Source organism: Haliaeetus leucocephalus, unplaced genomic scaffold, assembly GCF_000737465.1.
Source record: "Haliaeetus leucocephalus isolate CR32 unplaced genomic scaffold, Haliaeetus_leucocephalus-4.0 Scaffold0, whole genome shotgun sequence".
In the NCBI taxonomy this organism is placed as follows: Eukaryota; Metazoa; Chordata; class Aves; order Accipitriformes; family Accipitridae; genus Haliaeetus; species Haliaeetus leucocephalus.
This window is the reverse complement of record NW_010972436.1, coordinates 12,617,601-12,645,238: the sequence shown is the minus strand read 5'-3', so window position 1 is coordinate 12,645,238 and position 27,638 is coordinate 12,617,601. Positions and strand designations below refer to the sequence as shown.

The 27,638-nt window shown below is 37.5% G+C and overlaps 1 protein-coding gene across 2 annotated transcripts in view; it reads left to right on the top strand.

Annotated features, from left to right (window-relative positions):
* MPP7 (membrane protein, palmitoylated 7 (MAGUK p55 subfamily member 7)) overlaps positions 1-27,638 on the top strand; it is a 149,364-nt gene that overhangs the window by 84,208 nt on the left and 37,518 nt on the right. For both annotated transcript variants that reach the window (XM_010583734.1, XM_010583824.1), the window contains exons 5-6: positions 2,464-2,544; positions 19,466-19,597. In XM_010583734.1, coding sequence (XP_010582036.1) covers positions 2,464-2,544; positions 19,466-19,597 — 213 coding nt within the window. The remainder of the gene's footprint in view (positions 1-2,463; positions 2,545-19,465; positions 19,598-27,638) is intronic.

The following is a 27,638-nucleotide window of genomic DNA, read 5'->3' as shown; positions in this document are numbered from 1 at the left end:
TACCTTCTCTCTCTTCATCCCCAGTGACTTTTAGGCTGAATTTCCCATCAGAGATTCTGTTTGCCTCTTATTCTGGAGCAGCAGTGTCTGATGTAGGACTCTTGCTTTCATGCAAATGTTCTAAACATTGCTTGCAGTATAGGTATGTACAGCAAATAAGGCCTCTAGGTTATTAGAAAGGCTGTTCTGGCAAAAAAAGTTTCTGAACTTTCTCAAGAAGCTTTAAACCCCCAGGCCCCACTGGTCCTCATCTCGCCCGCCTCACCCCACATCTGCCCCTCTCCCCTGGTTTGTCTTCCCCTCCCTATAGTGGCAGCTCTTCATAAAGAACTTGGTGAAATGTTATGGTTCCCTCAACAGAGAATCGTAGAAGAGGTTCTCAGACAGCTTTTCCGGCAGTCTTTGGCATAGGTGGTGATTCGCACAGTATCAGTGTGCCCAAGGTATTTCACATAGTTTGTTCTTCTGCTGGTAGCTGTCACAAATCTCAGCACTTCAAAAACTGCTAAAAATCTGGTCCAAAGCTCCTAGAAGCACAACAAGCAGCTCTGGTGCTGTTTGCTAATCTGGAAACATGGCTTTGTCGTCCTCCTCCTCTATCAATCTTTGTCTTCCTCCTCCTCTTCCATTATGGGGCGTTACATGTGCCTTTAAGACTTTTATGGAAATATTTGGGAAAACCTAGTAAATTATATCAGTGGAAACATTTTAAATTGTTTCATCTCTGAACAAATATTTTCTAAATTATGAGATTTAAAAGTCTATTAAAGCAATAACAAAATATTCTGTTTCTCACTGTTCTAAACCTTATGCACCTGCATTTACATTTGCACCACCAAAGCAAACACCAGTTCTGCTGAAGTTAATAGATGCTTGTGCACAATTCATCTGAGAGAGAAACGCTGAACCAGTCATTCTTACTGAGTGATTACTACTCTTCATCAGTAAAACACGAATGAATAGATTTTATTTTCTAGGTGATGCATAGTATGAGCTAAGGGATGAAAAGAGAACCAAGGGGAACCTGTGTCATATACCTGCTGTCATTCCTATCACAGATTATTTTCAGCTTTGCAGAGCTTTTCCGTAGAACATGCAGGCTAGATTGCAGTCAGAATACCTCAATACTTGTCTTTATGTGCCTAAAATATTTCATTCTGACCTTTCCAAAGGAGGTTGTTTTCTAATCTTTCAGTATTAAGACACAAGTATTGTTAAGATTAGCATTGATGTATTTGATGGACGTTTTTATCTATGAATTATAGTTAAAAGGCTGTGGACTGTAGGTGATTAATTTTTCTTCTAGTCCTGTTACCCCTCTATTAATTTGAAGGTTAAAAAAAAATACTAAAATCATGTCTGATGTCTATAATTGCTTCTAGAATTAGTCTATTATATATAATTATGCAAAATATACTTCTATCTATTTATCTTGAAAATTTATACAAAATGAAAGTACAAATTTAGAATTAGGCCAGACGAATAAAATTACTTGCTGCAAATAACCAATCTTTTTTTGAGACATTTTTATGATACTGATTTAGTGCAAAGAAAATAAGTGATTATCTGAAATCACATTTTGGATTACGAGCCATGTAGCTTCAGAATTTTAAACTAAAGTTCAGTGTTGTGAAATATGTTTTAGCTTTTCCTTCTTCTGGAAAAATAGTTCAAGTCTGAAATCCTGCAGTAAAATATGCCTCTTGAGTCCAAATTAGTTGAGAATGTCGTGATAAGAAAAACTCAAGACATGAGCCAAATAGCCGTGGGATTAAACGTTAGACTGCTGCTCTATTGTTCACCAAGCCACAATTTTGTAGTATAACCAAACATAAATTACTGATCTTGTTGTTAGGATGTAGTTTGTGCATTTTAGGGGCTTGAATTGTTGATGACCTGTTATAAATGATATTATGATTAACCCGCTTCACATTTAACAAGCTCTTTCCAGTGTATGTGTAAACATAATAAAAGGTTCAGATTGCTTGCACTGTAGGGGCACTTTGCTTTCTTATCCCAGTCCTAAACAGCACAGCTACTGTGGGTTTTTGGAAGCAGTGTGGATTTCACCACCTCATTCAAAACTATTTTTTATAGACAGTGTCAAAGTTTGATCCAGTCATTTTTACAAGCAGTCCTTTGTCTGCACGCAAAGGACTATTCACTTAAATGAAGTGCTGGGATTTGCCCCCATTGCTATAAATCAGAATGTGATCTGGCTGCACCCTTGCCAGAAATGATTACTTGTGTTAAACTGAGCCAAAAGGCCTGGCTTAAATCTGGTCCACCGAGGGCCAGAAAAAGAAGCGTGGTGATTGATGGTGTTTTTCTTCATGCTGGCTTCTGTTTGAACACACTGGAAAGTAATAACCTTGAACAAGATAGATTCTGGGTTCTCACTGATGCACTGGGTAAAACAACGCTTTGCTAATGGTCTTTGTGTCGATTCCATCTCCCACCCAGCTGGCTGAGGAGCTGCAGAGCAAGCCACTGAGCAGTGAGATCAGAGAACTGTTGAAACTCCTCTCAAAACCCAATCTCAAGGTGAGGATGTGTTGCACCTGCAGAGTGCTTTCTGCATGGGTGTCTGCATCTGCTTCCCTGGGCTGTGAGGGAGTTTGTCTGCTTTAATGAATATGTGTGCTTTTAAGAGAAGTCACAATGTTAATTGGAAATACCTGTTATGAAGAGACATGTTTAATGTTGCCCGTAAATTATTATGCTGTAACTGATATTTATAAAAGGAATTCAGTGGAAAGCCATTGATATTTACAGAGGATATTCCAAAAAGTAGATACAAGATTTTTTTTTTGTCTTTTGCTAACTTTTATTGCATGTGCTTAATAAATTTATTACAAATGTGCTTTTACTAAAAGGTTTTCAGTCATACTATTGATTTAATTGCACCGTGCATAAGTAGCGCAACCTGGTACTTTCAACAAAATTCCTGATGGATATTATTTAAAAAAAAAAATCTAATTTTGAAAACTTTCTGCAAAACTCCTGGGGTTCTCTGTGGTGCTTTTGGGGAAATTGATACCTTTTTTCTGACAGTAGGCTATAGAACCATTGCATCACTCAGGTTGGAAGGAGGTTGTCTAGTCCAATTTGTTGCTCAAAGCAGAGTCAACACTGAGTTCAGAGCAGCTTGCTCAGGGCTTTCTCCCACCAGATCTTTAAAATGCCTGGGAACAGACATTCCACACACGCTCTGTGCAGCCTCTTCCAATTCCTAATTATCCTCCTAGTAAAAACTGGTTTTCTTATATCCAGTCAGAACCTTCCCTGTGTATCATTGTTAATGCACACTATCACATTATTTTTCCACTCTAAAGAGAAGGAAGACCTTAGTGCTGTAGATGCATATTGCAATGGTAATTAAATGCAGCAGTTGATAAGTTTAGAGGAAAACTGTAGAGTGGAAAGGAGCCCTTTTTAAGACAGCTGCTTCTTTGTAGTCCCTTTAAAACACTGATCTCAAAACCTCAGACCCTATTATATCTTCAAAGTGCTACAAAATTTTAAAGATCAATTATGCCTCCTTTTTAAAGATTTTTGCACAGTTGGTTATTCCATAGTTTGCAAAGTGACAAACTTTTTCTCTGAATGGATAAGCAATGCCAATGGCATATTACAAGAGGAACTGTTGGTGCATCAAATTGCAGAGATCCTGAGCTTCATTGTAGGTATTTCCTTAGTGACTGTCCACGTGTGTTTCATACGTCTGAAGCTTTAGTGGATTGAGCCTGAAGACAGCTTGTTTGCCACAACTGCATCTCTCCCTCTCCCTTTCTTGCTTTCTCTTTCTCTCCCCACCCCCAACCTCCTCCCTCTCCCTCTCCCTCCTTTGGAAGCAGTTAAATGCAATGTGATAATCTTAGTGGAATTTCAGGGAAACAAGTGCCTTACCCCCAGCGTGACTGAACAACTGCAGTAACTTAGCAAATGTCTGTCTTGGCTGCAGGGGGAGATGGCCAGCTGTAGGGTACCAAGCCTTTTGCACGGCCAGACTGCCTAATCCTGCAGAAGGGTGCATGTTTCCCTGCCCTGCATAGCTCGCAGGTGTTTGTGTGAGTTAGGGGAAAGAACTGACAGTATGCGTGACACTTTTGCCTATCCATTATCTTCTCCATTTGCCATCTCATGGCAAGCATGCCTGGGGGAGGTGGTAAATTATCACTGCTCCCTCCTCCATCACATTGACCAGGCGAGTGTACTGCATTCGGTCAGAGGCTGTTTCAGTTGAGATTCTTCTGTGGATTTCCCCTGCTCTGTCTTGGGCAGAAAAGGAAAGGAAGTAAGTTGCTGGGACTATTTCCAGTTCTGCCCCAGAGATGCCCTTGAGTCTGTTCAGCTGTATCTGAGCTTATGCTGTACATTGCATAAGATTTTCTAGCCTTTCACTATTAGGTTGATGGCTGGAGAGGGTTTGTTTCTTTCCTTCTAGATTCCTGGGGCAAAATGATGTCTAGAAAAACTCTTTCCCTCACATCTGAAATTACTTGGGATAATTGATTTGTCTTTCCCAATGATGTTGCATAGGCTTTATCTAAGAACTTGTATATGCCTTAATTTGGGATTGACTTAAACTGACTGTATGTTATTCTGAGGGGGAAACTTTCCTCTCCTGATCTGGCTTATAACTGCAGTGTTAGCTGGAGCCAGCAGGAGAGCTTCCACTTTCCTTACAGCTCTGCTCTAATGTTCATGGCACGATGAAGGATGGTTAGGATTAGTTTACTGCACTATATCACTACTCCACAAGTTTGGTGGTGTAAATGGACAGGACTAGCAAGGTGATTATAACTTCGCAGGTTTGGTTAACATGCCAAAAAAGGCTGGGAGAGGTTTCCACCAACTGTCTGATTAGACGACTATTTCTATGTTTTCCTTTTGTGTTACAAAATTGTTTTGTTGAATATATTTCTAAGTGTTTGCTTCTGATGAGTAAAGCTTTGACAAGTTTGTGGTGTTCATGGTTTTCATCCATAGAGAAATGTTTTAAAGAAGAAAATAATTTCTCTGAGGCAGTTATATTTATCAGACCTGAGATTTTCAAAATGTCCTAAAAGACATTCCAAGGTTTTGTGAGGTGCATTTTCTTTTGGAAAAAAATAAATCGGGCATTTCTAGTCTTTTAAAAACTGGATGCAGTATCCAGTTACACTGAGTGTTTTTTTTCCTGCTCTAAAATGTAGCAACCTTTACCATAATTAAATGAACTAATAATGGTTGTGGTTTATCTTTTCTGATTAAAGCAGAACTCTGGAAGTAGAACAGAGCACGTAGCTCTGGGAAATCAAGTGGATTTGTTTCTCTGTGTGTGAGATACTGCATTTGCGTTCTAGATTTAAAATATAATTGCAGAGTCCCATGGATGCAGGCCACCCACATCTATTGTTTTTAACTTCCAGTGTTGAATAAAGACTTACAGTTTACATTCCGTAATCCTGTTATACCTTGTTAAAGATATCAACAAGTAGAACAGTATTTCCATACCTGAGAACCCAAAGCCAGTTGAATGCGTTATTTGTTTTTTAAGCAGACTAGAAATTAGCTCTTTGAAACGTATCTTGTTATCTCTCATTCAGAAAGCCTAAGTACAGCAATGTGTATCTTCAGCCCTTCTTCATCATAACCACAAGTGTGCAATCAAATGTTTGCTATCAGTTGAGGAAGATAACTGTTAATAAACGCTTACACTTCCAGGGTATACGTATGCAAGTTTAAAAGGTCTGCTGAGTTGGCTGTTAAAAAACAGCTTAAGAGTTTAACATGTCAGAGTTAGGATGATGGTAAGTAACCAGAACTAGATGTACTGAAACTTATATTGCTGTGCTTGGGTTTTTTAAAGCTGTGAGGTATGTGGAGATTTTGTTTGGTTGGGTTTATTAAGTTGCAATAAAATATATACCTTAAAGATACAAAGCATAAAGATATATAGATTCACGGTCAGGCCAGGCCAGCCGGCGGGCGGTGCTGCGTGGCTCTAGTCTGAATGGTGTTTGGACCTAAGCGAGGACATGCTTGGGTGATTTGAAATGCCGGCTGATCAGGCTTGGATCCGCCTGCCGTAGCTCTCTGTAAACATATTTTAGACTTCTGAAAGTGAAATTTCTGTCTCCCACTGCTGTCCACGTTTCCCGGGTGTTGTAGCAGCAGCAGTCACCGACGGTTTCTGCGTTGCCATGGGACAGGCTGTGGGTAGCCTGTGTGCTGGCAGCATCACCAGGTCTTCCCCTTTCCTGCTCCGGTCCCACAAGGCAGACAAGAGCTTGATACACCTGCACAAAACTTGCTAAGTGCAGACCCTGCCTGCTGGCCTTTCTTCTGAGGGGTGTTTAGACTGTTTTTTAAGCCTTTCTATTTGTTCAATGTAGACGCTGGCGCTTTAAGTTAATTGCATATTAGATAATCTGTGTAGTGCTACCACTGTTTCCATTATAAGTGTTAGCTAGTGTGGTATGTCTGTTATAACCTCACATGAACAAGGAATGGAGGGAGGACTGTGGTGCTGTGTAGAAGGTTTTATTCCATATAATTCAGGCTAACGGGCTGTATTTGAAGGTGGTAATTCCTGGTCTGTGTGGGACCCACTCCTGGATTTTTCCTCAGTTCCTGGAATGACTTTTTAAGACTTTTATAATTCCTGAGGTGTAACCATGAATTAGATTATTTTTAACCCTATTTCAAGCTTACTTTGCTTATTTTATGGAGGAAGCATTTAGAAGATGGTTTGTGTTTTCATGCAGTTTGGGTTTTACATTCCAATTTTGTTCATGGATTTACATTTACATTGAAGTTATATGATTTATATGTATTTGAGTGAAACACAATGAGGAACTTATGTAATACACTATTCTCCATGTGTAAAAGAAAGGAAGAAATGTCCCTTAGCTTCCTTGTCTAATGACAACACTAAAGTTACTTAATGTGCATTGTAAATACGCAACATATGAAGCTTGACATAACACTTGTCGTGGTTTAACCCCAGCCAGCAACTAAGCACCACTCAGCTGCTCGCTTGCTCCCCCCTGGCCCCCGTGGGATGGGGGAGAGAATCGGAAAGAAGAAGGTAAAACTCGTGGGTTGAGATAAGAACAATTTAATAGAACTGAACGGAAGAAACTAATAATGAGAATAATAACAATGATAAAATTACAACAATAATAAAAGAATGGGAATACACAAAACAAGTGAGGTACAATGCAGTTGCTCACCACTCACCAACTGATGCCCAGTTAGTTCCCGAGCAGCAATCTACCCAGGCCAACTACCCCCCAGTTTATATACTGGACATGACGTCACATGGTATGGAATACCCCTTTGGCCAGTCTGGGTCAGCTGCCCTGGCTGTGTCCCCTCCCCACTTCTTGTGCCCCTCCAGCCTTCTTGGTGGCTGGGCATGAGAAGCTGAAAAATCCTTGACTTAGTCTAAACACTACTTAGCAACAGCTGAAAACATTGGTGTGTTATCAACATTCTTCTCATACTGAACCCAAAACATAGCACTGTACCAGCTACTAGAACGAAAATTAACTCTATCCCAGCCAAAACCAGGACAATGCTAAACATCTCTCTTACAGGAGGCTTAATTGTTTTTATATTTTCTATAACATGAAGACTAGAATATATAGTGGGGATATACATGAGGAAATGATGTTTCTGATTTAAGAGAGGACACTCCTGTGTGTGCTTTTGTAAAAAATATGAATAATAGCATAAAGAAATAAGTATTCTCAGCTTTAATGGTTTATAATTTGGAGAAATTTAAGGAACTTATGTGACAGAAAACAGAATGTATGTGAAGATGGGAGTTGTACAGAATTTTGAAAATAATGACAAAGATTTTAAAAATTATGATGCATCAGGTAGGCACCGGTGCAATTGAGAGAGGTGTCTTTATAGCGCAATTTGGCTTTTTATGAATCTGGAAGTATTGCTATTGTCTGAGAGCACTGCACTTTTTTTTTAAATTAGCTACATTATCTAGAGACAAAATATTTTTCATTGTTATGCAGTTGTATAAATTGGAATATATAATTGGAAGACTAAGATTCAAGATGTTAACACAAAATGTATCTAAAAGGGAATTTAATTCTGGATTTTTAATGCACATGTTACAAGTTAGCAAAATGGTCTTATCTGTCAGTAGGGACTCAAATGGGAAAAAGGGAAGCGGGCAGCAGAGTTACTCTATCAGTGATGGGGCAGAACCCCAGTGACAGGCACTGTAAGAAAGGAGATGTAGTAAATATGACAGATGATCAAACTAAGAATGAAAGACTTTAAAGCTTCCAAATTCTCTTCCACTTTTAATTAAAAAGCTTTCTTGGATAGTAGCTCTCAGTTCCTTTTCTAACAAGCTGGAAAAATCTGTGTTCTTTTGGGGACAGTGCCATAGCTCAGGAGCATAATTGTTATTTATTTTTTAAATTATTTGAAATCTACAAAACTAAAACAATTAACTATAGGAATTACAATTTGAGGCACTTACTTTGTTGGTGTGGCTGTAAACAAAAAAAACTATAAAAAGAATGGACCTCTTTTAGTCCATTGAATGATGTTATCCCAATTATACTATCTTTGAGACAGGCTCAGGTTATATTATTCAGATCTAACTAGCTCTTAACTTCATGTTTATAACAGCAGTTACATTCCTGATCATTACATATTGAAATGAGCAATTTACCATTTGAAGTTAATCCCTATTAGGGTAAATTTAGTGTGTTTTAAATTCATATGAAATATATCCTTTGTGGTCATTGGTATAATGGGCAAAACAATAATTATTTTAAAAGCTTATGCCACTGTGCTAAAACTATTCCGAAGGATGTTTATACCTCTTAAGACCCAGAGGAAATTAAGTTTCTCTAACCTCCTAAGAATGCCAGGGGTGGTTCTGCCTGTTTCAGCAGAGTTTATCTTCTGTTTATGTGTGCTGAAAGGTTTGCCAGCTGCTAGTGTGAAACATAAACCAGGTACCTAAACAAGGGCACAAGGCAGGACTGTGAATGACTTCAGTGCATCATGGTACACAAGAATGTAAAGTATTTGGATCGCTCTGGGCACTGTACCTGTAGCCATAGAGGCAACAAGCAGTGGACATACTTGAAGTATTTTTCTTGGCTTCTCTTTCATTACCGTAGAATGAATAGAATTTTGGAAGTAATTTTAAGATAACTTGCAGAGTGAAGGGAAAACTGCTCTCGTGTGACTGGGAATGTTTTCAGATTAATTTATCCATGGACAACTTCAATGTGCTGCTGTTCAGAGAAAATACAGATTCTTTAAGTTGTTTCCGATTTTTTTAAATTGCTTTCAAATGGCAAAGATGCATACACAAAAAATTGTAAATAGGATTTATGCTTGCTGTTTTATTTGCAATTCATTTGAGGAGTGCTTGACTTACAGTTTCACAAAGCATAAACTATTTGCATTTGTGAACATTTTAATCTAATAAGTGCCTCCTTGGCTTTCTTTCAGAATAGAACCATGAGTTAAACAAAACTAAAACTGCAGATAATGAAGCCAGGGCACTTCGTTCTTCATATAAATGTTTCCTACATTTGTTTAGGTTTCTTCAAAAAGAGAAATAGTGCTTCTTTTATCTTGAAGCATACCTTTTATGTTCTGTTTTTCTTGTATTTACTGGGAAGTTTGTTCAATAGCTAAATAAATGCTAGCCTTTATTTGATAAACAACTGCCGATGCCATCATCCCTGCCATCTGAGGCTTACTAGATTTGCACAGTGGCCTGATAGACTGTTCTGATCAAAGTGCTACTTGTTCTCTTAAAAAAACAAAACATTCTAAGCCTTTATCAGCAGAGCCTTGTAAAGCTGCCTTACAGTCACTGGCAAAAATTGACAATGTAATTTACTGTGCAGGAAACAGGAGGCATTTTTCTACAAGAACTTTAACATACAAAGCACTCAAAGGAAATATTGGGCTATAATAATATAAAACAAAATCTGGTTTTGCTTTGAAAAGTTCATGAAGTATTTCTTGTAACATGTAATTAAAAAAAATCTTAATCTAAACTTTGTCTTCTTTCCAATATTTCCTTTGTAATTAGATTTGCTGAGGATTTTCCATCAGGGCTTTTTCATTGAAATATGTGGTTTCTGCAAAGTCAACATTTTCCACTGGAAATTGTTGGGATTTGCCTACAACTGTTCAGGGTTTGCATCTGGAGAACCCAAATACAAATTTCAAGTCAGTTAACATCTGAGCGACATTTGGGCTGTTACTGTATCCCAGACACTTGGAGGATCTTTTGGCCCTGTTCCTTTAGAGACCTATCTTCCCGAATGCGCCAATGTTTTCTGGTTTTGCTCGTGTCCTGGGAGATTATTCTCCTCCTCTTTATGAAATATTCATGCTCGCACATAGTAACACAAACTACAGTATCTGTTCAGGAAGCATAATTTCCCATGATTTATAACTATTTAGTTGTCAGTGGTCTTTGAGGTTTGCTGGTAGGGTGGTTATAAGAGTTGTGCTTTTACATTAAGAGATTTTACTATACAAACTGGTTTAACTTTATTAATAGGGTAAGCTGGAGTACACTGTACTTCATATGTTAACTGAAAAGTTGCCTACATAATCCTCATTTGCGAAATCAGATGCCATTAATTTGTAAATCTGCAAGAGCCTGCTTGATTTTGGATGGTATGCTGTAAAGTATCAGCAGTGAGAGAGAAATATTTATTTTCCCCTTAAGTAACGTATGCAAATTACTGCAACAATAAACAAGGACCACCGCGCTGATTGTTTGATAACGTTGGTCGAAGGATAGCCCATAGATGTTCTGAGCATACCAGCCTTGAAGCTGGGGGAGAGGAGACAGTGCTGGGGAGACTTTTGTTGGCGAGAGAAGGAGATCGTTCTGCCCAGTGTTTCCTGCCTTTGAACTGTTTGCCACTTTGAGAAGCCCTCCATCACGCACTTTGGCAACCTTGTTAGAGGAAAAACAGATTTGATTCTTAACTCTCTTCAGCTTTAAACCTTGAAGTCCTATTTCCATTTCTGCTTGCACCTGTAATTTAAAGGAGGCGTTTATAGAAAACTTTTTTGAGGTGGGGACTGCTGGGAGAATAAGTTGCTGTCTTTATTTTTGGAATGTTCATGTTACTGGAATGGAGTAAGTAAAACAAACATGTAATAGCAAAATAGTCCTTTTAAAAACAGCAAGGAAAGCCTTGATTTTTCACATCTGACAGGCAGAGAAAGTCAGAAAGCAGTCATGGCACTCTCTTAATGTGATAGGAGCTGACAGAACATACATAGAACAATACACAACATATCATAAGCATAGATATAAAGGAGATGAAAGAATATTGCATGAATATATTTAAGTAACAACCATCATGTTAGCCTGGAAATGCTCTCAGGTCTGTCTCGTAATAACTCACCTGATGTCCAACGGACAGCTTGTCTGTCAATCTTCTTAGACATATGGATATGAGAATGCTCGCTAGCAGCCAACATATAACAAACAAAGTGATAGATATAATAAAGAAAAGTGAAGCCAGGCAGATTGGCAGCAGAAAATAAAAGATTTGAAAAGTAAATCAAAGAAATTCTTTGGTTATATATACAGACTTTCCCACATGAGGGAACCAACTCTAACCCATGTAAGAATGTTGAATTGCATACACACAGCTATAGCATTCACATACAGTGCATAAAAGTTGGCAACATTACTAAAGCTGGTGGTTTAGGAGGAGGAAGAAATCACTATGGATAAAATCACATCTCATTCAAGTAGCAATTCTATTCAGCTGGTGAAAATGGAGAAACAGCACAATGCAAAACAAATAGTCCCTTTTTTAGTTGTCATCTTTTTATGCTGCTTGTTCCTTCAGTGGTGCTTTTCCTTTACATTTGCTGGGCCGTATTCTATTTGAACTCTCCATACACTTATTCAACAGTCTCCTCTTTTCTAGTTCATTGATGAATCTTCAATAGTGGTCCAGTATGGTCTTGTAATCATTTTTTTCCCCTTTCTGCATATTCCTGGGTTTCTAGTCAGTGGCAAGACTCTTCCCATGATTATGTAACTTGTAAATCTATAAGTGTCCTTATCACATATTTTAGAAAATTGTAAGCTTTTTTCCTTATACTTGCTATTTTTCTGGCCTTTTTGAAAGAATGTTACTATTTAAGAGGCAGGATTTATTCTACTGCAACACATCTGTTTTAGTATTTTATAATTCTTTAGTTACAACTTCATTAAGTACTTAGAGAAGATTAACTTATATATAATGGTGAAGATAATACTCACTGCAGCTTTTCAGTTCTCTAGAATGATACCTGAATTAAGTGCAATTGATATATAGAAATACTACTTGTAGTGTTCAATATGGGAAAAGCAGGCAAAAGTAATTACCTTAAAAACAATATTTTTGGTTAGGTGTCCATGTACTATGAGTAGTCTGTAGCTGAATTTAAGACTTCCTTATCATAAATGAATACATGTTATTATTTTCTGGAGGAATTGAGTATATCCAGATTCTTCTAACCTCATGGATCAGTAGATGTTTTTATTTTCTTTTTAAGACTTTAGACATCATGCTGCTGTCAAATAAAGCCTGGGTCCTTTCTAAAAGACACTTTTTCAGAAAGGGCAACTGCAACCTCAGCTTTTACTTTTCTTTAGTTTATATTTTCACTTGATTTCTTTGGGGGGTGAGGGGGTCTTCAGGTGGTTTTCAACCAAGAAAAGATGCATGCTGCCACTGTAGATCCTTAATATTGGTCAGGATGCTGCCACTTCTTCAAAAAAGGAATCGATCAAGGATTGCCAAGATATTGGAAGAGTGCTCCTGTCTCGGCATTTTCCACTCTGAAAACCATCTATTTGTGCTCTTGGAAGTTACTTAAATAGGGCTTAAAGTATTCAAGAACACTTTGGCTACATGAATCGCATTGTGAATGTAAGAGACTTTGTTCAGATTCTTCACTATTGACCTAAAATCAGAGCTTACTCTGCCATTATCCACAACTGAGGAAAATGTAGGGCTGTCATCTGGAAGAATATTAACACCTTTACCAGATGACACGGATGGGCTGCGTGTTTCTGTGAACACTAATAGTTCGGCTTTGGAAGCGTCTCGCGGGGCTGCAAACAATGAGCCAGAGGAAACAGGAGTCTGAAGATGCAGAAAGTTCACTTTTCTGTTGGCTATTGCCGTCTGGCTACCAGCTGCAGGTAAACGCATCAGTTCAGATTGGTGAATCTGAAATCAAGAAACTGCATTTTCAGGCAAGGAAATTACTCTTTTGTGAAAGGAAGTTCATATAGACATGAATAAAGTCCACCATAGTAAAGAGGAAAAAGTAATATATACTGAATATTGATCCAAATGAGACGTTGCTATGCTAAGAACATTAATATATGGTGGATATTAACACAAACCCACACATGTACTGTTTGTGTTTTACGTATTTTGAATCACTACTGTGACCCAGCTGCACCAAAGTCAAATTGGAAGAGAAGGGGATTTAATTGCCAGCTGGACAAGCTTGAACTAGAGGGCAGCTCTGGTTTAAGTATAGATGGGATGGTTGCGAGCACGGAATGTTTTTTCTCTTTTGTACATACCTAACTGTTGTCTTCTCACACAATATATCATTTCTAGTGAATTTATAGAGAATATATAGGAAAACTATGATATTTGAAGGATGGAAAGAAGTAAATTAACCCTGATTTTTTTTTTTTCCCCATGAATCAGTGCACCCATTGGTTTCCTGATTACAAACTGAAAATCATGCTTAATTTAAAGGACATTTTTTCATTTTTCATACCATTACTGTCAAAGATTTTTTGCTTATGTCAAATGAATACAGTAAATGATTTTCAGTAGCAAAACGTGTTCATTTCTTTGGAAGTTAACTGATTTCTTTATGTACTGTACGTATTTAACTTGGGAATTTTATTCAGAACAAAAAAATCTCAGATTTCTCTAGGAAAGTGATTAGATTATTGCACCTTCAGAAGGAATATTATTACTTTTCTGCCTGATAGGTGCTTACTGTGGTTTGTGGCCTCACTCACTGGGTCTACTGCCAAAAATATTCAGTTCACTGTTATCCCAGCCACCCTCTGGTTGCTTCAGCAGCACTACCAGGTTTCTCCTGCCTATAGTTTTATTGCTTGCTTCTGCTTCTAGATTATGCTTCATGCTTTAGCCAAGCTGGAGAATTCAGCTTGTTCTTATCTGGTAGTTGAGATGCCTGTTCTCACCTGCCCTGTTGTTGTCTTGTTAACCCTTATCTTGCAACAGGATTAGGGTTGCACATACTCCTTTAGCAGGTAGTCTTGGTGGTAAAGAGACTGCCATATGCTGCCTTTTTCTGATGGCTGCTTCACCACCCATTTGCTGGAGAGTGAAATTAGGGAGGTGGAAGTCATCAGTACATCAATATAAAGTCTAGCCTATGTACTCAAGATAGTAGGTTTAAAGATGAATTCTCCTGTAGAAGAAGAAAGGTTGTTATACCCCACCCTCCACCCCCCCTTATCTAAATTCTTATCTCCCTTTTCCCCTGTTAAATTTTGTGCTGTTTACCAGTTGCTCTTAAATGTACAGCTTGATTCTGAATACCTTGTATTTTTATTCCTTTCTTCTCCAAAGTGTTCTCAAGTCAAATTGCTTTTCTGTCCCTAGAGCCTGTATGCCATCACCATTATGCTATAGCTTTCTGCTGATTTTATTCTCCTGCTTTCTAAATTCTTGCACACGTTTGGCTGTTACATCTCTTACACTTCTCCTTCCATTTTGATGCTCTAATGGTCTTTCCTTCAGTGGGTTTGGTCTCCTCCCAGCTCTTTCAGCTTTCCTTCTTTGTTGTCACTGGATGACTTCACTTGCTTGATTTTAACTTTATGCAAGTTACTCATAAATCAGTCTTTCCAGTCTTGAATAATTTTCTTAGTCAACATTAGCTTGTCTTTTTGTATTTCTTCTGTAACCCTATCACAAAGGAAAACGCAATAGGGGTAGAGCTCTCCGGAGGACAAGCTCTGCCAGGTGAGTTCAGGGGCACGTTGCTGTGGTTGCTGATGAAGTTACTTTTCACCTCCGGTGTAACTTCTCTGTGCCAGCCTCAGTCACCACAGCAAAGCAAAGAGGTGGAAAAATGTCTCTGTCTCACCTGATTGATAGAGTTCAAGCTGAACTGCCAGAGAAGGTGGCCTGTGCTAATGATCCAAGCTGTGGACTGGGACAGCAAAGTCATGGGCCATTTTCTCCCATTTTGCTGACTGCTGCCAGGGCAGTAATCTACTCCATAGGCAAGGTAACCAGCAGCTGGGTTGGCAGTGTCGCAGTCTGCTGCAGCTGTTGGCTTTCATAAAGGTCGGTTTGAGTCCCTACAAATTTTATGTCGATAATCTTGACTATTAATTATTTACTTTTCTAATCTCGTTTTTTTCAAGTACCATAAAGAAACAGGCTTTTGTTTCTTCGTCCATTCTGTCTTTCTTCTTTATTTAACTTACTGTTTTCTAAAATGTTTTTCTAGACTAATAAATGCAAAATATTTCTGAGAAGTAAGGCTTAAACTGAGATATATGTTTTCTTTAAATAAGGAGAATTTAAAAACATAAGGAGCTGTGTTCGCAAGTCAGGGGCTACTGGGGGTATTTTTACTCCTACAGATCTCAAAATATAAACAGAAGCAAAAAATAATATAAAATTTGTCATTGTTTTAGAGGAGCAAAAATGTAGTCAGTGTAGTTAAATGATACACATTTTTCAAAATGTAGGACTGTTTTCATTAACAACATTCTCAATTTAAATAAACATTTAAAGTTTCGGAGCAGTTTAAGAGAAAGAACTTTGAATGTTTCCAATGTCAGATTTTCTTTGTGTAAGTTGATAGTGTAAAATATCAATTTATAAACTGTGAAAGAATCAGTGATAACTTTAATATGAAAAATACAGCACTAGTTATTAGACGTTTCAGAGATCTGATGAAAGTATTCATTTCCAGCTAGATCATGTCTAAGAATTTAGCTGAACATCAATATTTATATTTAGGTAGTGCAGGAGTTTGAACCATACCTTCTTTCAAGTTCTAAATATGGATAGTGTTTACATTAGTGAATCATAAGCATAGAACGTAGAGCTGAAATAAAATCTTTTTCTCCAGAGGTGCTTAAATATACATGACCCAAATCTTGGATCATACATGCATAGTTCCGAAGAGCTGTGTATTTGAAAACAAAACCAAAATATTAAAAAAAAAATATTTTTTCATCTGCACTTCCTGCAGTTTCTTGTGATAGGTAAAAATTAGTATCATGGAAGTAAGTTGATCACTTCTTAAATACAAAAAGAGAACGTTACTACCCTTACATTGCCTTGTGCATTTACTGTACAATTATTCTGAATAAATCTTGTTCATCATAGGATCCAAATTTTGTTTCTTGGCACTTGTAATTTGTTTGCTTCTAAAAAAGTCCCAACCTTTTCTATAAAAGTCTAGTCTGATACATAGTTTTTGGACTAAGCATACATTATATTAATTGAACAGTACAAAGAAGCTGCTGAAGAAATGTCCCTTTACACTGTGAATATGGTCATTTCTTCATACATGCAAAACATATGGAAGTTCTCTTGAGAACAGGCTCTGATCACTTCTAGTTGAATATATTCAGTGAAATCAAAATGGCTTTATAAATTTTGTCTGCAGATAAATTATTGCCCAATGTCTATGCTGCTGACTACTTCAAGAGCAACTACAGTAGACAGAGAGTAGTGTGTGAAAAGAAGCAATGATGGAAGACAAGCAGGAAAGAAAGCTTAGCATGTTCAGCGTACAGCATAAACAAGATTGTGGTGACAGAAGGAAGCTTGACTGAGAAAAGACACATAATTTCTGTCATTCATACTCTTACCTAAAATATGCATCTTTGCACTGAGATAAAGTAGTACTAGAGTCTGGGGAAAAGATCTTATATTGAAAACTATAGTACAGTGTGGTTTAATGTGTTTTTTGGGAGGAGGAGGGAAGCGGTTGATAAGTTCCAGTTGTGAGTGAAGAAAAGCATCATAACTACCAGGCATTGATTGGCATTGCTTTATAATATTTGGGCTGCATCGTTGTTTTGCATGCAGTGTCCAGGAGCCTGCTCTGGCAGTCAGAGCAGGGAAGTATCTTATTAACAGTGGTGGCATAATTCAGTGTAGTAGTGGGCAGAATCTGTTTTGCAAGTTTCACTGTGAAGGGTTCTTTTGAACATGTTTTTAAGTTGCTGCCTTTTACTCTGGAAGTGGTGCTTTAGATTATTTTCATCTGTTTTCTCTATCTGCCTGATTGTTTTTAAACTGCAATATAGAACCTCATTAAATTGAACCAGTCCATGAATGTGCCCTAGCTTTATGTGGAAAAACGTAATTGCAGAAGACTAGTTTTAGAAGTCTTAACTGTAAGTAGCCTGAAGTAAAAGCAAACGCTACTTTTGTTTTAGTATATCTTTGATATTTCATGTACATCTTTAGAGGACTGCATGTGATTGCGTGGCTTTTACATATGTAAAGCTTCATAATACACATTTCCAGGAGGAACTATAATTGCTAGCCTGAGCTTTTTAGCTTAGATCTAAAGTAAGACTAATCTTTGGTGGGAGGGAGCTGGTAATTTCTCATGCTAAATAGTACAAATTTATAACTGTGTCTTGGGAAGAAAACCAGAAATAATTAGCATGTTGAAATGTTTTTGTCAAATTGTACAATATGCATGGAAATTAGAAAAACAATAGCAAATTCTCATGAAGCAGGCATGATCTTCCCCTGTGTTTGTTTTGTTGAAAACCTAACTTCAGATTTAAACTTCAGAATTTCAAGATTACCATATGCTCTTAGCCTTCTGCTTTTGACATGATAACTTGTAGCATTGCCTGGAAATTGTTTTCTGTTGTTACAGTCTCCTCCATTCAGGAAAAAAATCCTGGAATAGTGTAGTGGAAGTGTCATGCTTTTGTAAAACACTTGCATTATCTGTGAGAACATATAGTTTCTGGTCCTTTGTGTAGTCAGTCAAATATTATCTGCCTTTTATTAAGTAGCAAGTAAACTGGCATCAGAGAAATGTAGCCATTCTCTGTTCTTTATTAAGGTGTTTCTTCTTAATCATTATTGTAATTGTTATAATAGATTCATTATTATAGTAATTGATATGATACATTCTGATATGATCCATGTCAAGAATGTTGATGTGTTCTGCTTCATCCTAAACATCTCAATATTTTCCAAAATGCTTTATTTTTATTGTCAGGAAGGTTATCAATTTGTGAATTACTCCTGCTATTCAGACTACAACTTTTGTAATATTGACGCTTTGGGAAAAAATATCAGGTCAAAATGTAAAATATTCAAGTATTTAGGAGGAACTACTTGAAAAGAAAAGCAACTGAAAGCAGTATATAGAGTTATATGTATGGCTGTTGCTGTTATTCCTGCTATAATGCATAGTTTTCACTGCAAAAGTAAAAGCATTACTTAACTATTTTTCACCAGTTTGAAAGGTATTACAAATAATGAAGACTTTTTAAAATAGAACTTTAAGAGTTCTGTATCTAGAAGAAGCTGTGAATTTTAGATTATAGCTGAGATTTTTTTTTTAGAGCCTTAGGAGAATGACCTTTTTAAATTCCTTTGACTTTCAAGATTTTTTAATTTCTGCAAGTTTATAAATTATTTTATTTTTAAGATTAAACCCTTTGTCAGGCTTTGTTAGGCTTTTCTTTGAAAAATCTATTATTCAAGCTATGCATGAACTGGAAAACCAACAGAGAAAGGAAGGAGGCAAGACATGCGACAGAGTGTTTGAAAAGCACCTGCCTAAACCAAATTGTCTCAGCAGTATGTTCCTCAATCTCAATCATGAATTCCACAATAAATTAAAAATTCCTAAGATAATTTGGAGCTCATATGAAAGGGAACTAGTATGATAGGGATCCAGTAACCAGGTAAGCTTCCAGGGCTCCTCTGAAAGGAATAGTTGGGCAACAGCTTAATGTCATGCATCTCATGCTTGAGCAGAAATACTGGAAGATACTTATTTTGCTTATTTTTGTTACAGGACTGCTTACTCTATCAAAGAAACTTTTTATCTAGGAAAAGTAGAATGATGTTCTTACTTTAGGAGACTTAGGTTTTCTCCTGTTCATAATGCTTGTAATTTCAAGCTAATGTGCAAATCACTTGGTATTTTTGAGTGTATGAAGACACTGTTCTGTATCCACAATTTACTAGATGCATACATTGTGTATATGAAAACATATACTTTGTGGAGTTGTTTCATCAGTTTGACGTGTTAAAATTGTAGACAAGAATTATATTCAATCTATATGCATCACGGTAGTAGAGTCAGGCTATAAATAATATCGTCTTCTTTGCCTTTCATAAACTTTTCAGATGCCAAATAATATACTGACTATTAATGTTTTCAGGCTTTGCTCTCTGTACATGATACTGTTGCTCAGAAGAACTACGATCCTGTCTTGCCCCCCATGCCTGATGATATTGATGAGGAAGAAGATTCAGTTAAAATAATCAGGCTTGTCAAAAACAGGGAACCATTGGTAAGTAACCCTGTCTTTTGTTTGGGGGTTTTGTGTTTGTGCGCAGGGTGGGGAGTGTTCGGATTATGAATGTGAATGGGTGACATTAACTTGAAATGTAGATAGATGGACATTATGCATTTTTATTCATAACATTCAATAATGCACTTGTGACTTCCATTCACAGTTATCATTAGTAAAGCACATGAAATGAATAATAAGAATGTGTTCATTCATGGTGTTTGAGCATTATATATGTGGGCCAGTCTGAGTATTTACATCGGTAATATATTCATCTTTTATCCTGAATTTGAATCATGAACTTGTTTTAAGATGAGAGAGGGAGAATGAATCCCCAAAGAAATCTTGACCTTTGTTTTGAACTGTGCCTGTTAGCATTCATGTAAAAAAATGTGACCTTTTGATACACTGAAAAGAAAGCGTAAAAACATATTTTAAAATACTTGAATTGAAACCTGGGCAAATTTAAGATGTCTGTTGTTGTACTTTGGATTATGAATACTAGAAAGTTAATATCTTCATGGGGATATCTGGAAAAATGAAAGGACTAAAACTAGGTTGTATTACAAGAATATGAAAATGCTTTACTGATTTGGTTATTTTTATTTGCTGTACAGTGGGAGTCATCCTGTATAAAATTTAACTATATTCTTTTTCTCCTGCAAACCAGTAAGAGCTTTGTTTTATGTTATACTGGATATTTGGTTTAATGGATAGCAATCCTGAAGAAATATCTGCAAAGTTACTTAGAGAAAGCCGTGATTTTGTACTTGAGATGACAGTGGGAGAGCGATGCCTCTGTTAGATCTACAGGGGTAGCTTGTCCCACAGTAGATATCTTACTATCACTCTTATTCTTGATGGATTTCTGGCATCAATAAACAAGAAATAAGTTTTGGTATTGACCCACTGCAGGTGCCCATGGGCATAATTAAAAGTTTGACCATATGGAAAGTTTTTACTTTGTTTTAACATACTAAACCTTTTTGTTTCCTAAATATTTAAATCACAGCTTTAGGCTTTCCTTCTTTTGTTTAATCAAAGAAATTCTTTGAGGAAGAAAATGAACTTACTTTAGGATTTAGTATCAGAAAGAGTATTAATTCTGAAAGGTGTGAAGAAATTTGAACATGTAGTATGAGATGAGTTCTAATTGAGTAGCTTATTTTGAATATTAATGAAAACATCCTTATTGTTTTTTCTTGAATTTGTCAGAAAAATCTTAAGAAAATATTAATTTACCTGCTTTCGTGTTTCAAACGTGATTTGCTACTAAGACTTGTGTGAGTTAAATACTGTAAGTTAATAGTATCTCAAAGTGGATTGGCTAAATAGCAACTCTGAAAATAAAACTGAGAGATTTTCTGAAAACCTGTACAAGATACATTATACATTGGCTTTTGAGATTTTAAGCCCTCTTAAAGGGACAAATAGAGTTGCCTAAACTAAAGGTTATCCTTGGACTGTTCCTCAAATTCCACTTTTGCCCGTTCACTCCGGTGGGATACTAAACTCTTCCAGATACCTGTGTGTCTGTTGTGGTTTAACCCCAGCTGGCAGCTCAGCCCCACGCAGCCGCTCGCTCACTTTCCCCAGTGGGACTGGGGAGAGAATCAGGAGGATGAAGGTGAGAAAACTCATGGGTTGAGATAAAGACAGTTTAATAGGTGAAGCAAAAGCTGCACGTGCAAGCAAAGCAAAACAAGGAATTAATTCACTCCTTCCCATGGGCAGGCAGGTGTTCAGCCATCTCCAGGACAGCAGGGCTCCATCACGCCTAACGGTGACTTGGGAAGACAAACGCCATCACTCCAAACATCCCCTCTTCCTCTTTCTTCCCCCAGCTTTATATGCTGAGCATGACGCCGTATGGTCTGGGATATCCCTTGGGTCAGTGGGGGTCAGCTGTCCCGGCTGTGTCCCCTTCCAACTCCTTGTGCCCCCCCAGCCTCCTCGCTGGTGGGGTGGGGTGAGAAGCAGAGAAGGCCTTGGCTCTGGGTAAGCACTGCTCAGCAGTGATGAAAACATCCCTGTGTTATCAACACAAATCTAAAACACAGCAACATATGAGCTACTGTGAAGAAAATTACCTCTATCCCAGCCAAAATCAGTACAGTCTCTTAAAAGGTGCATCTTTTGTGCTAAGGAGGTAACAGAGAGGGTTTTTTTAGAACTTTCTTTTACTAGGCAGGACGGCAGCCATGGAAAACATAAAAAATGTGAGAGAACTCAGTTCTTCAGTTTAAGACTGCTTAGTTTATTTTCCAGGATGAAAACAGCCTTATAATGGAATCTGTGATAGACCTATTACTCGAAAGAGGCAAAGGGTGGGAGCTAATTGCAGCCTACAACTACTTGAGAGTGGGGAGCTCCCAAGGACAGTAGAGTCAAACCCTTCTCAGAAGTGAAAGATGCTAAGACATGGGGCAAGTTGCAGCCCTGTGAGGTTTAATTTGAGAATTAGTAGAAGTATTTCATTAGATGCAAAGTCCAGCACTGGAGCAGAGTAACCAGAGATGTCCACCCTATACCATAAGGCAATGGCTGACCTGATCTGGCATTGACAGTAGTGTCCTGCCCTGAGTAGGAGATTGGCCTGAATGACTTCCAAAAGCTGGTCTTTAACCAACATTTCTAAGATTGTACCTTATCTGTACAGGAAAGGAGTATTTGTGGTCTTTCCAAATCTCCAGCCTATCTTGATGTTTTATTTTTGTTGGAGAAGAGCTTACGGTGAGTTCTATTTTGCATGTTACTTCATCTCCAGGAAGACTTTGAAGAATAGTGTGTAGCGTCCTCTTCCATAACCCACCTTCAATCCATTTTAACATTATTAAGGTTAACGTCAAACATTAATTTCTTTGTGGCAGATTTATAGTGACAACTTATGACACCATGACGACAATACATAACAAACCTATTATTTGTGTCTTTGTCTTCCCCAGATTTCTGCTCCCCCTCCCCGCCCCCTTAGGAAGGGGTGAGAAGAAACATGGATAGTAATTCAGATAATGTCTTACCAAAATATGGCATGGGAGAATAAATAGAAACAGGTTTATACTAGGTATATTATATCTACTGCATTTATGCTTCCTGAAGTTATTTTACTTAAGAAAGGATATGCCATGATCTGTGTTTACTAAACTATTTAAAATTTCATTTTCTATTTATTTCCATGTCTTTTTAATGGCTTTTCCTTCAGAGCTTGTTCTAAAGTCTTGGATATTCTTAGTACAGATCAAAGAGTCTCTTCTTGTTCAGTTTATCTATTCACTATTCTCTAGTCAAAAAGTCTGACTTCCACTTACATCGTTATATCGGGATTCTTGCTACTGAGCTTGAGATTGGAGGTACCATACAATATTTTTTCTGGTCTGGTTTCTTGACTTGAAGATAACTGAACTCTCTGAGCTTTTATTTCACCTCAGATACATTCTCATTCTCTGTTTGTACACAAACATTAGAGATTGTTTTTCTGCAAAGCAGTAAGTTTTACATCAGTTGCAAACCCTGGATGTTCTTGAATTGGATATCTCCTTTGGATGACTTTCAACAGTAGTCTCTGTGAAGCAAATTAGGCACTCTCTTAGCTTCTTTGGAATATATCTAGTGACCATTTTTATATAAAACTGCACCACATTTCCTCTTGTACTTGTTCATGCTTTTCTCTGAGTTAAGCACCTCACTGGTGTTCTGAGCCGGTGTTAATCTCATATTAATGAAGCCTGAGTTCCCAGGAGTAATCATCTCAAAAGAGAGGGAAACACATGGTTTGTAGGAGGGCCTTCTGTTTGCCAGATTTCATCAGTTCAGAAGTCAGTGCTGAACTTTCCTCCAGTTTTTTGGAAGAGATGATTTAAACTTTTTGTTAATCCTTCCACAGTTTTGGGTTTTGTTTTTGTTTCTAAATGCTCTATTAGCAAATGCCATTCTAGCAGTGTCTCACTCAAGCAAGGTAAAATTGTGTTAAGAGGTTTTATCTGAACAAAGTAATTTAGAACATCTCTGAACCTTACATGAAGAGAAGTAGAAACATCTCTTTTCAGAGATTCCAAAATTCACCTGGCTATAATTAGGCTTTATATTAGATAACTCTGAGGGTTTTTACTTATGCCTGCCTCTCATGGGCTTTTTTAGCCACTGCCATGTTCCTGGTTAGCATTCCTGGTACCCGAGATGTACAACCACACTACCAGGAGTTCAGTTCCTGGCCTCTCACTACTTCCAGCTCCCAAATGATATTCCAGGTTTGTTACAGATGTCGTGCAGTTATTCTGAATAGGATGCTTATTCATGGTAAGGTGGTTACTTCTTCATGACAGATTCATTTCACATAAATTTAGCCATTTGAAAACTAGTATCTATGCTGTGTCTATAGTCAAGAGAAAAATAGGCAGCTCCAGAGAATGAACCATGCCATCTATTTGAGATGCCTGCCTTAATGAAAGGATGATTCATTCTCAGAGCTGCCTATTTCTTTTCATTAACTATAGCAGGAGCCTAGACACCTGGCTTGAACTAGATACCTGATTTCTATAGCTGAACTTGGGTGAAATTAATTGCAGTGATTTAAAGGAGTCGTTTACATGTTCTGCCCATGCAGATTCTACAGCTCTTGCTCGCCTCTTACTCTGAGTCCTTGTAGCTTGGTTCTTGTTAGTGAATGAACCCAACTGTTTTACAGGGGGGATTAATTGGGGTCTAGGCAGAGCTCTAGTGTGCATAGTCTACATGTATGTGGGCATCAACTTTTAAATAACTCTTCACTATAAGGTAGGTAACTGATATTTGTATTTACATTTTCAATAGAGAATGAATTCAAATAAGGCTTCTTGAAGTACTTATTTGCATTCAACATCTGCATGTGCTTTTGTTTAACAGAAACGTATGCAAAAATATTACTGATGTAGTAATATTGATGTAGTCTTTCTTTCTTTAAAAATAAAGGCTTATAATGTTTATGTTCTGGAACCAGCAGATAAATGGAGAACTAATAAAGCTCACATCTGTGAAACCCTGAGTGATGCTCACCAATCAGTGTTACTACATTAAAAATGAAAAAAACCCCAAAACCCAAAAAACAGTGAAAGAGCCTTGTATTACTTTTAGTGCTTTTGCATAGTACACCTTTAAACATTTTCTTAGTCTGATCACCATATGGCTCCCAAACTCCTTATTTTTCCCTTTAAAAGTATTTTAAACTGAGCTATGCTATTACATCTGTATATGTCTCATTTAGGGTAACTTACACTTTTGGCTAGCAACACTGAAAATATTTTCCAGCTCTCAAGGTCCAGTCTAACCTTCTTCCATTTTTAAAGCTCTAAATGAGGAGCTGCACTGCACATGTAACTGAAAGTACTGGAGCTGAACATCTCATAAGGAGAAATTCTTGCCAGATTATATATACTTCATAGTTTAAGCAGGGCTGGCAACAGTACAAGAGAAGCTTCTTTTTCAGAAAATCAGCTCTTCGGGTTTTCAAAAAGAAATCTACTTGTGTTTGATGATTTCTTTTTGAGTGTTCTAAATTGGGAGGGAAGGGGAATTTAAGGAACCCCCTTTTTTTCTCTGTGTACTATAGGTACAGCAAAAATACATAAACTCAAATAGTGCTTTTCATGGACCTGCCCTTTCACTTTGAGTTTGCTGTAGAGGAGTTATTAGGAGTGAGCTAACTTGGGTTAAATAATTTCCCAGTAAATTTGAACTTGATTTTGCGCTTTGTTTGAAAATTCCTATTTACCTGTTATCTTTACTGGGGCATCTTTCAAATCGGCTAATCTGTGCTAGGAAAATTCATTTTGTAGTGAAAATCGCGTAGAGCATGAAGTGACCATTCCACTTGGACAAGAGCCTTGTTGTTACTTCCAGATGCCGTCTGGGTCAATACTGTGGTCTTTGATCACACACAAGTGTTTTTTTTGGGGTTCTGTCTAAAAACAAAGTGAAGTACTCATTTCCAGACATCAGCACTGGGCTGGGGTAGCTGGGTGATCACAGTTAGGAGGCTGTCAGTCATTGCTTGCCTTTTGCATTTGGTGGCATTTAATAGTGTTGACTTCTAGGTAAACTGCATAAAGCCTTTCTGTACAAGGCTTTTTTCCTGATGAATTAGGAGACCCTCTGTTTAATATGGACAATATAGTGGAAATGTCCTGTATTTATATTTGGCTCTAGCATCCTAATACTGCTTTTTTCTTTTTGATGGATATATTCAGAAAAAAAAGACGCTTTGTACTTTTAAACAGATATAACTATGCAGATATTAATAATAAACTTCAATTTAATAGCTGTTGCTGCAAGGTTAGAACTCAATATTGAAACATAGGCTAGAGGGGTTAGTGCTTTGTTTAGTATATTCCTAATGGTATGCAATTCTTTTTGCAGAGAAGTCTAATCATGAGTTTTTAAAGTGAGATTAGCTGCAGCTAAATCTTTTATCTTTTTGAAGCTCTCATACTCATTTGAAACTGTAATACAAACAAATGCTTACTGATACAATTACATTATAAACAACACATAAGAATAAGGCTGGCAAATTGCAGAATTACTTTGCTTGTGCATAGAATGTCTTACTAATAAATTTAAGATGTAAAATAAAATGCACAAACACAGCACATCAATTTTGCTGTGGAGTGCTGGCTACTGTTAAAGTTTCAGCCAAAGAGAATATTGTGTGGTGACTGTTTTAATTTTTCTCTATTTGCAATAAATGCAGCTTGCATATAGTAAAATATAAGTTAATCTCCCATTTTTTTCTTGTGCTGTGTTGCCATCTTAGAGGCAGAGGGAAAGGGAAAGAAGTTTATTTACGGTCAGTAAAATTGTTAACTGTAGTAAAATGTCACCCCCATTATTTATTTGTACTTATGTCAGCTTCACAATCGTGAAACACTTAAAAATTGAAGTCGTGATAAACATGATATTCATGTTTAATCTAAACAAATATAGAAAGGTAGCTGTAAAAGCAATTTAATTATTCAAGGAACTTTATAAAGTACTTCTGTACCTTGCTTCAACACAACACTTCTCTGATGGAAGGAAATTCTAACCAGTGATGGCGGAGTGTACGTAGCACTGTCTTGTACTTAGAGGTGAAGCAATACTGTTCATTCACTAATCACAAATACAGAAATTTTCAGAAAATTGACTTACCTGCCAGAGTCCTAAACATCTCTGTCGATTAACAAAGTTAGAGCTATTGCAGGTAACTAATGACATTAACATGGCCATGTAATCACGTGCAGCTAAAAAGCTGTTGGCCAGGAGGTGCTTTTTATCGTGTTGGTTTTTAAAAATACTGGATCAAATAACCTTTCTGGAGGTGATTATACAGTATGACTTATCTAGCTAAAATCGCCCTCCTTATTCTGTGGATTCTGTCTTCCCGAGCAGGCCCCGCGTGTCCCCCCTCACTCCTTCCCGTCTGCCCGAAAGGACTGGCACCGCAGCTTGGCCGCGGCTCTGTGCCTCCAGGTCCCTTCCCTCCTCGCTTGTCGCTGCCGCTGTCTGCTGCTTCCCCATCGCCCTGTGCCTCTTTTCAGCGTACCCTCGCAGTTCTTGTTACAAAGGCATTTTTCTCATCTAGACAGCTGTTCGCTGGAAATTTAGCTACATGATGTCGTTTTACCTAAATACCTTGCCCTGTGTTTGTGTAATGTATGAAAACAGTCATGACTAACTCAGGAAATGTTCCCCTCCTCTGCATTTCTGTCCCGCAGGTATTCCAGGTGAGCCCCGATGTGCGGGGGCATTTCTCAAAGTCATGTTTATTTATTGGTAACACTGTAAAGCAAAATGACGATCAGTGGGTGCAGTTCTGAGCGTAAAGTGCAAAAATTATGAACACGGATAGACTTTTTGTACCCACAGTATGTAACGTGGCCTGTTTTAATGTAGGAACAACAATTTATCAACTTTCAGCAGTAGGTTAGTACAGTTTTAGCAGCAGACTCAAGTAAGGTATGCTGGAATTAACATTAAGTTGGAAAGTAAACTTTTTCTATCGTTCGTCCTTTTTTAAAAGCTGTGTACATAC